Below are 11,266 nucleotides of genomic sequence, written 5' to 3'. Positions count from 1 at the left end.
GTCAAGCTGATAAAGGAGATTATTCGATGAATGCTGTAACTGTATAGACATCCTCAAGGATAATAGTAGCTATTACCAGGAAAAATATTGCTATTTAAAACAAAGAATGATACTAGATGCAATTGAATTATGCTAGGTGTTTCAAATAACTTGCAGGATATTTTTTTGTAGGAAAAAAGACAATTACAAGGAAATGGCCATAACTACCTCCCTTTGGGAATATGTATTATAAAGTGTGAAGTAAAGGTTGAAAAATGTATTGCAAAATCATTGAATAACATCTTGGGAAAGTAATGACAAGAAGTATTAGCAAAAGACAATACAATTGTTTATGAAAATGGAAAAGGATGGACATTACCTTAGAATAGAGTTCGAGTGATAATATGTAATATAAGCAGGTGTGATGAATTTTTGTTGGCAAAAATTTAAGTGATGGAGTGTATCATAGGTGTTTCCTCATGGAAAATTTTCCTAATGGTAACTATTAAAGTTGGTGTTATTACTATGATGTAGACAACTCTCTAAATATTTTATATAAATCAGACCATCTCATCTTCTCTCAAATTCTACATTTAGTCAAAAGGCCAAGAAGTGATCTCTCAAACTCTATTAACATCCACATTTTATAGATGAGATAACAGAAATTAAATAAATTACTCAACATTATTAGGCAGTAATGGAGTTGATTTTGGTCATTCTAACCCCAGAGGACATATTCTTGATCAGTGTGTGATATTTTCCTTCTTAGTGATCTATCTCTCAGACACTTTAATATTAAGGGTGATGCAATGGTAAATGTCAATGGACTGATGTATTGAGAAATTGCAGATTTATAAGGAAAAAAATGAAATATGCATGGACTTCTTTTAAATGCTGTCATGAATGGGATTAAACCTAGAAGAGGGGTAATTTCATGGTATACTGAAGATTCCTTAATTCCAAAAAACCTGAAATTTGGATCTCATTCTCAACGATGACCATGACCTAGGGTTGTAGTAGTGGATCGACTAAGAGGAAGCCCAGAAAGTCACTTACGGGCAGATGTAGGATGCTGTGAGTGTTCATGTTATGTTGAGCGAAATGTAGAAAGAGCAGCTTCAAGAAGAGCTTTTTGCCACAAATATACCCTCCTACTTTGGAAAATAATATTAGTTACATAACACCTCAATGAGGTTAAAAATAAAGCTTTCATTTATGGGCTCAATGCGAAAAGGTCTAAAAATATCTTTTCCAATGAAAGCAAATCTTCAAAGAAATTGAGGATTCTAATGGTTTATTGTCTTTTTATTGGCTATCAAATTCACTTAACAATTTCAGTTAAAATTCATTTTTAAGATAAACATAACTCATAGTAGTTCAATAATTCTTTCAGAGGGTTCTGTTGTATGACAACTACATTTTTGTATCTGACAGATGCATGGGTAAGTTTTGAAAAGAGTATTTCTACCAATCCAATAAAACATCAAATTCCGAAAAGAGGTACTGTTTCTTTGTTTTTGGTTGATGACATGTGGGCTAGACTCTCCTGTAGCATTTTGTTATATCTTTTATAACTTGACGTAAAATGTCAAACAGTTTGACTGTTTAAACAATTTATAATGTGTTTTGCAAAATCTCAAAGCATTCTATATATGACTCAACTAATAGCTGCTCCAAGTATAGACAATGCATCATGCTCAAGATTCACATTTATTTGAAAACATTTAGTTCAATTTATATTAATACAGAAAAGTCACAACCAAAAAATTATAGAAGAGACAAATAACTGTATTCTGTCACAATGTCACACAAACATAATTTGATATTTAAGAATGATAAATCACAATCACACTTAAGTGACATAACTGAGCTTTTCAGTAGTAGTAAGAAGCTCTCTTCAGGATATAGGGTCTTCTGGGTTTATTGTCATACAGCTGTCGCTTCAGAATATAAGGAATTTTTCTCTTTATGACTTCTTCCTTTTCATTTTTGTCATTTCCATTATCAAGAATATCTTCCTGAATTAGCTATAAGATAGAGAACATAAATACAAGTTACGTGTATGAAACTTTTATTTAAGGCCTTTTTTTTCTGTTTTGCATCACATTTCCTGTTTAGATGGCAAGGCATATATGGATAGGATACATGAAGCTTAAAGAAGCTGCTTTGCTGAAGATAGACAGTTATCAAGTTTGACAAAGAATTTGAGAACTGTGATAGCACCAGAACATGGTGTACCTGGACCTCCGTTCAGGATTCTTCCTGGTTCACCAAGCTAGTTCTTTTCAAAAACCTACACATATTTAAAGACCTAACACTAATCTCTCCAGTTGAAAGAACACACTGTAGGAGCATCTGAGTATTTTTCAGGCTGAATTTGTTGTGTAAAGAGACTAAATGGTAAGAAATATGTATGTGTGTTTGTATAGATATATGTAGATATTCTCATATGGATTTGTGTATATATCTATCCATATATAGATATACGTATGTATCTATAGATATATAGATAACAGCAAATACAGTTTTGATTTTAACAAAGCAAGTTTGGCTGCAAAAACAATGGGATTTTGTATGTAATTAAGTTAAATATTGATTTGACTTTGAAAGCTGTTCTAATGATTTGTCCTCATTCTTAGAGTTCTTCTGCCTAACTACTCATTTGTTACAGAAATCAACATATACAGAATCTATGTTTAAACTGTTAAGATCTCTTTGAATTGTGGTTGTCATCTAACCCTTGGGGTCGCTCCAATTAATACTGGCATTTAAATTATAATGCGTGCACATAAAATCGTGACACCAAGTATTTTATTTCAGCCCACAGCTATTCAATTTCAGAGAAGGAAAAACAGCTACTGTCAGACAGCCTATTTTCTTAATCTTTAGTTTCTCTGTGCACAGTCTGTAATTACTTGTACTATGCTCAGAATAATATTATTGTTTTATTTTTAAATCACTCAATAACATTTAGAATAGCAAAAGTTCCAATCTTATGTACACTTGGTTTGTCTGCTTATATGTGTTGAGGGTCTTTTTTTTTTTAATAGCCCATAATTAAGACTTCCCTACGACAAGAATTATATTTTTAAAAGTTTTATTGACCTAAGCAATATTTTAAGATTAAATCATTTAGCTGGAATTGAAATTAAAGGATGAATGGCACAACAAGCAAAATTAAAACCAGCCTTTTTGATTTTTCATCTGGAAAACATCTTTTTGTTTACCATTTAGAATAAACACTAGGAGTTTTGCTTGCATTTCCGCTTTTCCACAGGATATCTTTATGTTAGTTAGGAACTAGTCTGTTATACCAGCAGGAAAGTCACCCTCAGATCCTCAGCGTTGGTGTAAACCCAGAATATAGAAACATTAAGCAAATTTCCCTTTGAGGTTATTCTAAAAAAAAAAAAAAGCCTTCCCCTTTTGAAAAAATTTATTGTGTTTGTTAAAGCATTCGTCTTTCTTTTTCTCTAGTTTTAACTTTTTTTCTTTTTTTTTCAATGCACTAGCTTAACTTTTAGAGCTGTGCATACTGAGATGTCAATTGCAGTGTTTTGCAAGATTTTTATTTTTAGTAATTATTAAACTACTAAACTGGGCAACTATCTTGCCGTTTTGAAGTCATCCCTTTAAAAGCCTATCTTTAGCAATGTCATGCTTCGTTATGTCTCTACTTGGAGAGAAGAGCATGAGCCAGAAGCAGAAGCAGTATTTGGAGAACTGAACACGAACTTGTGTGTGTAAAGATGGAAACTATTGAAATTGTCAGATGTTTGTAGCCAGTTATGTTGAAAGCTAGAATAATACAGCTTGAGAAATTTGTCACTTCTTACAAAAAGCAAAACAAAATAAAACAAGAAGCTCCCTTTCAACCTAGCAATTTACTATCATGATAAAATTTACTATCATGGGCCCGGCATGGTGGCCTAGCGGCTAAAGTCCTCGCCTTGAAAGCCCCAGGATCCCATATGGGCACCGGTTCTAATCCCGGCAGCTCCACTTCCCATCCAGCTCCCTGCTTGTGGCCTGGGAAAGCAGTCGAGGACGGCCTAATGCATTGGGACTCTGCACCCACGTGGGAGACCCGGAAGAGGTTCCAGGTTCCCGGCTTCGGATCGGCGCGCATTGGCCCGTTGTGGCTCACTTGGGGAGTGAAACATCGGACAGAAGATCTTCCTCTCTGTCTCTCCTCCTCTGTGTATATTTGGCTGTAATAAAATGAATAAATCTTTTTTTAAAAAAAAAATTTACTATCATGAGCAACATATAGGTATGTCCTCTCCAGAATGTGATCAATTTGCACACTTCCCAATATACATGAAAAAATCATCAATTCTGAATCTCCTTAAGTCACTCATGTTTTGCTATTAGTGAACATGCAACTTATCTTTTGCAGAAATTATTTTTTATCTTCACAAGGTATTTTTCAGGTAAGAATAGAATGTTCTATTTAATCTATCATTGTGTTTATCCATAGATCAATGCTGTACACTTAAACTGTGTAAATTCATGGATCAACAATGAACTGTTTTCAAGTAACCTGGTTTTGGTGACTGGCTCTGGGTATCAACAAGGGCAAGTCACATATCAGCATCCAAAAATTTTAAAAATTTTCCAAACACATAAACATTGTCAACAAAATGTTGAGAGTACAGCACAGCATTTAATATAACTATTCATCTGGTTTTCCATTATAGTTCTGTATTGTGAAATTTAGCTGTCTTAGCTGTAGTGGACCTGTATAGTTGCTAAGATTATCTAAAATTCATGAACATTTAAAAATAAGACTGAAAACACATGCAAATAACTTTTTTGTGTTTCTTTATAATTAAACTTAAGCTAAGGAAGTTCTGGCTAAAAATGAAATGATAAAAATAAATATCATTTATGCATGAATACAAATATCAAAATCATTTTATTTGCCTATTGTACTCAAATGCAGTATGTTCCAAATTAAAAATAAAATTGAAGACGAATATATCTCCCCATTATATATATTCTATATAAATAAATATATGCATATATACATGAGAATATGTTTGAATGCAATTTTTGTGTTTTATTCTGGTTTTATTTGGAACCCTTTGCATCTTGCATTTATTTATAAATAAGTATACACAGGAGTTTTGAGGTTCTTAAATTTCTTAGACATGTCACAAACACTACCAACAACAAAAATTGCCTAAACATGTCATCCATTTAAGCACAACATAACATATGGATCAAATCTGCCTTAAAATATATTCCCCTTTTAAGATTTAAGGAAAAATATTTTTCTAAGCCCCAAATATTTAAAGGGTACTTTGAAGATCTGAAAGAATGTTGACCTCAACACATGGTTTATTCTTCTTAAATATTTGTAATTTTTCCTGTTATGATATGACCAGGATAAAAAGTCAATACAAATGAGAGATAACTAGTTTAGATGTAATTATATTCATATTCAATTTTTTGTTTTACCTCCCAGTGTTGAAAGGCTCTGCTGTGACAGATTTTTTGGAGTTGATATATTGTCAGCATGGCTTCCAAGCTAAAACCGTCTAAACTGGTAGGAAATTTCCTTCTTGTAACAAGCTCCTCTTCATGATTTTCTCCTATTTCTTCAGCTTGACTGTTCAGGCTGTTTACAAAACTGCAAACATTGAGCAGGGTCATTTTCCAAGAGGGAACAATTGCTTTAGTGATCTGAAATACAGAAGGAAAAAAAACCAGCTACTTGAAATAACTTGTCTACATGAATGCATTTCTGGTCTGTGAACTCATTGCATTTTTGAGTTTCATTGTACTCTAGGTTAATAAATACAATGTTGCTAATACAATAACTTTGTCTCACAGAGTCAAATAACTAGTAATCTCTGTTGAACTGAACGTAAAATGCACACACAATACAAACTATGAAAATGAGACAGCAGGAATGATAATCAGGGTAAATACAGAAATATATCTGAATATATATCAGAGATCAAAAAATTTCAAGAAACCCAATTCCCTTTTTTGTATGTATTTCAGCTTAGTGTCTCATATACAGAACTATAATGATATTAATATATTTGGATAATTACAACAGTGTGAAGATGTTAACATATTCCACAAGTTAATACCAGTCAGGGAAGCATTAGAGCGGACCAGCTTACTTAGTTGAAAATTGTAATATTTTGTGGAGTGATTTTCTTTTCTTGATAATACTTTGAGATTATATTTGCCATGATCATCAATGTGTTTGCATATCAAAAATAATCAACAGAAAGCATGGAGTAGGAAAGCCAAGCTATGAAACAATTAAACGAACAAAAAATTCAAAGTATTCAAAGGAATAAAAACATCATTTCCCCCAAGGAAGACGTAAAAGCAAGATTTAAATGACCACCAAGGCATAATGGACACACCTAATTATAATATCAACCTGTATTTTTTTCTGATTTGCTCTTCAAAAACAATGTAATTACAAATTAATGTCTCAATTTGAAAAACATGGTGACACTGACAGTTGCAGAAAAGGATTTGGCAGAATAATTATTAAGGAATTGAGGGAGGGAGAAAAACCAAGGAGATATAGAAAACAAAAAGCTAAAAGGAAAATCTTGTTCTATCAAGTGTTAAAATGCATTTTAAAGCTGCAGTAATCAAAGGCGTGAATTAACAGTGCAGCTATAAGCACAAAACCCAAAGGAAGAGAATAAAGTGTTTAAAAATTGTCCCAAGTGCACACATATGTACAGCATATAGTAAATGTTTCATTTAAAATATTTTGAGTATTAAAAAAAAGAAAGAAAGAAAAAACCAAAGATTTTGGAGCAGTCTGCATTTAGATACAGCTATCACATTCTAATGACTGTTTATTTATTTATTTATTCAAAGGCAGAGTGGCAAAAACAAACAAACAGGAAAGACAGAGACAAAGAGAGAGGTTTCATCTGTTGATTCATTCTTTAGACACCCACAAAGTCAAGGCTTTGCAAGTCTAAAACCTGGAGCCAGTAACTACCCAGGTGCGTAGAGGTTGTGGGCAGGCCCATGGATGGCATGGGTACCTGTGTCATTTTTTTTTTTTACCTTCCCAGGCATATTACTAAGAGACTGGATCAAAAATAGGACTTGAGCTGGTATTCCAATATAGGATACCAGTATTGCAAGCAGTGGCTTAATATACTATGACATAATGTCAGCCCATAGTCATAAACTTTTTTTGATGTGTTATATTCAAGCAATATCCAATGAGGCTAAATATGAATTAAAAGACTGCCTGGCATGATATCAGTTAAGCAGATACCTAAAACAGAACCTATCAAGACAAAGATAATTTTTAATTATCTTTACAAAAATCACCCATATCTAAGGAAACATACATCATCCTGAGCTAAAATCAAAAGTAAGAAAACACTGACATGAAATGTTAGTATATTGAACACAAATATTAAAATTCCAATGAGTAATCCAATTTAAGAAAAAGGAAAAAGCTTTAAAAATGAAAACACTATATAAGTGACAGAAGCAAAAAAAAAAAATCATGCAATCACTCATCAGAAACACAAATGTAAGAGAAATATGTGGAATGATTTTAGCCTGGTTGCCCTCAGATTAGAAGACTTAAAATCTACAAGACACCCAGATGTAATGAGGACATGTGGAACAAAGTACTACTCTGCCAAGTATCTATTGCTCAGTGTATTGGTCAGACTTTTTGAAAGCTGTTTTGGGGGGCCAGCATTGTGCTATGGTGGATAAAAGCCACCACTCTGAAATCCCACATGGGGACAGGTTTAAGTTCGGGCTGATCCACTTCTGGTCTCTCTCCCTGTGAGTGGCCTAGGAAAAGCAACAGAAGACAGCTTAAGTGCTTGGGTCCTGCCAGCCACTTGGAAAAAAGCTCCTGGCTCCTGACTGTAGCCTGGCATAGCGATGAAAACTGTAGCCATTTGACGAATGAGCTAGCAAATGGAGGATCACTCATCCTCTCTCTCTCTCCCTTTCTCTCTTTCTCACTTTCCCTGTCTTTCTAGTTCTAAATTTCAAATAAATATATCATTAAAAAGAGAAAGAAAGGTTGTGTGGAATATATATATATACATATATATATACACTTTGTGTAATCTGCATAACTTTTGAGTAGTATTTTATCATAAGCTCATGTGAACCTGTGATTATAAAAATATTCACTATAATATTATCAGTTGGTTCAGAAATCCTTTTATTACACCTTTGAATATGATTATCTAATCAGTTTGAACTCTTCCGTTATTGAAGTATAGTGTAAGGCACCATGCTCCATTTTGTAGCAGCAATTTATAATCTGATAATTAATAAGATACTATCAATTTTCCTTTGAAAAACCCTTAACAGATAACCTATTTTATGGTCTCCAAAATTTGTTGTGAAAACATTGGTTCTACACTCATTTACTTAAAAAAAATTCACTGTTAAGTAAAATTGAAAATGAGTTTGAAATAAATCTATTGTTTTCCTGAATTTCGGTATCCTGTATGCTTTCGACATCCAGCTATTCGTGGATGCCAGATGCACTATTCAATATTCCCACACTAATAGAAATCATTGTTTATAGAGCATCTGTCACTAGTACTAAACATTGGTTTTAGTAGATGAGGAAACTAGGCCAATAATCTTGTTCTCTTTTATTGATTAAAATAGTGACTATTTCATGCAGCATTACTATTCAATATCACAAGATTCCATTATGGCTGTGAAGTGTCAGAGACAGAATTCTTGCCCAAGGCTGTCTTTTTAGCTAATGCTAAAAAGAACTAATTTTTAAAATATGACCCAAGCTAAATAACCAGCATTCACTACACTCATATGAAAGTAGCAAATGGTGTGACTAGTCCAAGAATTCTCTAAATTAAAAATGACAAATTGTGGTATATAGTGTTTGATGATTTTAAACGCAAAATGTGATATTTAATAATTAGTTCTAAATTCCACTTGTTAGTTCAAAACCATTTACTGAACTCTGTAGTAATGAGGACATTTCGTTGGCCACAGGAAAGCTTGGAATAACTGCACTTCAGAAAAACTACTTATCAAAGTCTACATCTCACTTATGTTAATCATTACAACAAAGAAAATTAAGTTTTTCCCTCATCTGCTTTAGAGACATAGACCCAACTGGATGCATTAGGAAAAAAATAAATGTATCACTCTGCCTATACTGGCAGGATGGTTCATCTTAGTTTTCACTTAGTGTTTAACTTAAGCCAATATAGCTTCAGACATACACAATGTAACAGGAATCGAAAGACATTTATTTAAATACATTTATGTCCATATGAAGTATATGTATCTACTTCATTAATGATAGTCACTACACTTTTTCCCCCCATATCAATACCCTTAAACTTCTCGGAATTTCGAAAAGTCATCTCATAAACAAAGTGACTCCCAAGGAACTCCTCAGTCTTGGTGATAAATCCTTTACCATAAGGAAAGGACACCATATTTATAATTAAAGTTCAAATGTTCTTCAACCCTAGGTTAGAGAAAAGGAAGAGTTACCTTTGATGTTTGCATATTGGTCAGTAAATCTGCTTCTAACGCTTTCATTTCCTCTTCGGAATCTGAGTAAAATCAAAACCACATGTTTACTATAAAGTCATCAAGTAACTACATTGTAATTTACAGATTTTAGATTCATGTCAGATTCATGTCACACCTGATATGTTTTCTTTATTTGCTTGCGATGCAATTTGCTTTTCAAAACAAATGACAAATTTCATCTGTCATTGATGAACAATGTACACCAAAATCCCCACAATAAGTAAAATCATAATACTAAAAAGTTATTTTTGTAAGAGATTTGCAAATTAATCAAAGTTCCTTTCTAATGATTATACAAATAAACAGGTTTCCACAAATCATATGTCTTCTACTAGATTTAACTTGCATAATATTTTTTTTAAAAAGCATGGGTTTGAATTGAACATTTAATGGTCATATTCATGTACTATAAAAGCATACAGCAAGTTAAATGACTATGTTTAGCTTCTAAGATATTTTTCACTTAGCTGTGATCATTCAACTCTTTTTTATGAATTAATGAAGTATATCGGGTCATCATATTTCATGTTACCCCTTGATGTTGAAATCTTATTTTCAAAATGAGTTATACATAGATTTCTAACAATGCTTAGCGCGTCATTATCTCTCAGAAAACACAAGAAGGTTTAATCATTTCTGTTAATATAAGGCTACTAATTTTCCAATTACATCTTGTATCAAAATACATAAAGTTAAAAAAAAAATAATGTAGGGACAAGAGCAGAAACCACTGCCTTCCCAGGGAATGGTTGAGAATGAGAGTAAAACACTGTGAAGAGAATGAATTTTAATGATGAGTCTGAACACTGACAGCCACTGCCTCTGTACTTGTTAGATAATGACCACGCTAAGTTAAAGTTTGTGTGTGTGTGTGTGTGTGTGTGTGTGCGCGCGCGCTTGCCTTTCTTTTAGTGATTGCGCTGTCAAAGGGAGCGAGCATCCTTTCCTTGAAACACGCTCACTGCTTTGCAATTTTAAAAAGGGAAATAAAAACTCAGTTTTTGCAATGATAGAGACAGAACAAGACAAAACATTTCTAACACTAAAAGCATCCTCTGAAAACGGGGTGGGGGGAGATTCTCCTCCCTGGATACAGTCATGGAAGTAGCAGCACATCTCAGAGAGGAGAAAGAAATCATTTCACGGAGTTGTGAGGTGCAGCTGGACTTACCTGAGCACAGACCCCAGGAGCTAACAGCCAGAAGCATCATGCATACCAGCTGGATTTTCATTGCTGCCATCATCGCTTTCAGCCTGCTAGCAAGCCAAGTCCATAGAAGTCAGGCACACACTGAGGAGGGCTCTCTGCTTTTCACAGCCTCTTGCCTTCAGCTGGCTTTGAAAGTGAGTGAACTCGGAGAGATGCTCTGACCATCCCTCATATATACACATAAGCAGGATGATGTCATGATTGTACAGGGATTATCTTTTCAGGATGTGCCCTGCCATCATCTTTACCCCTGCCCCCTCTCCCCATTTCCTCTTTTCCTTTGTCCCCACTCACCTCCCCCACTTCCAAAGCTTGAAAGAATGTGACGATCTTCCCTAATTGCTGCTGCGACTGAAGATTTCTGACGCACAGAACAACTCATACAAAAGCACTGTCATACACTATATGCTGGCAGAGAACCCCCAGTACCATTCATTCCCCGTTGCCTCTCATTTCTCTACTCCAAGAGGTTGTCATTCTGATTTTCAGAAACATGAGACCAGTTATTTCTAACACTTAGGTCAA

The 11,266-nt window shown here is 33.9% G+C and overlaps 1 protein-coding gene across 1 annotated transcript; it reads right to left on the bottom strand.

Moving 5' to 3' along the window:
• Positions 1-1,853: 1,853 nt before the first annotated feature.
• On the bottom strand, positions 1,854-10,886 carry NTS (neurotensin). Its single transcript, XM_004583073.3, has 4 exons — positions 10,703-10,886; positions 9,490-9,551; positions 5,443-5,667; positions 1,854-2,006 (listed from the first exon to the last, which is right to left on the bottom strand). Exons 1-4 carry the CDS (start codon positions 10,773-10,775, stop codon positions 1,854-1,856), a joined length of 513 nt encoding a protein of 170 aa, XP_004583130.1. The 5' UTR covers positions 10,776-10,886.
• Positions 10,887-11,266: the final 380 nt, after the last annotated feature.

This window comes from Ochotona princeps, chromosome 15, assembly GCF_030435755.1.
Source record: "Ochotona princeps isolate mOchPri1 chromosome 15, mOchPri1.hap1, whole genome shotgun sequence".
Lineage (NCBI taxonomy): Eukaryota > Metazoa > Chordata > Mammalia > Lagomorpha > Ochotonidae > Ochotona > Ochotona princeps.
Note: the sequence above shows the minus strand (reverse complement) of the source record. Positions and strands in the feature narration are given on the sequence as shown.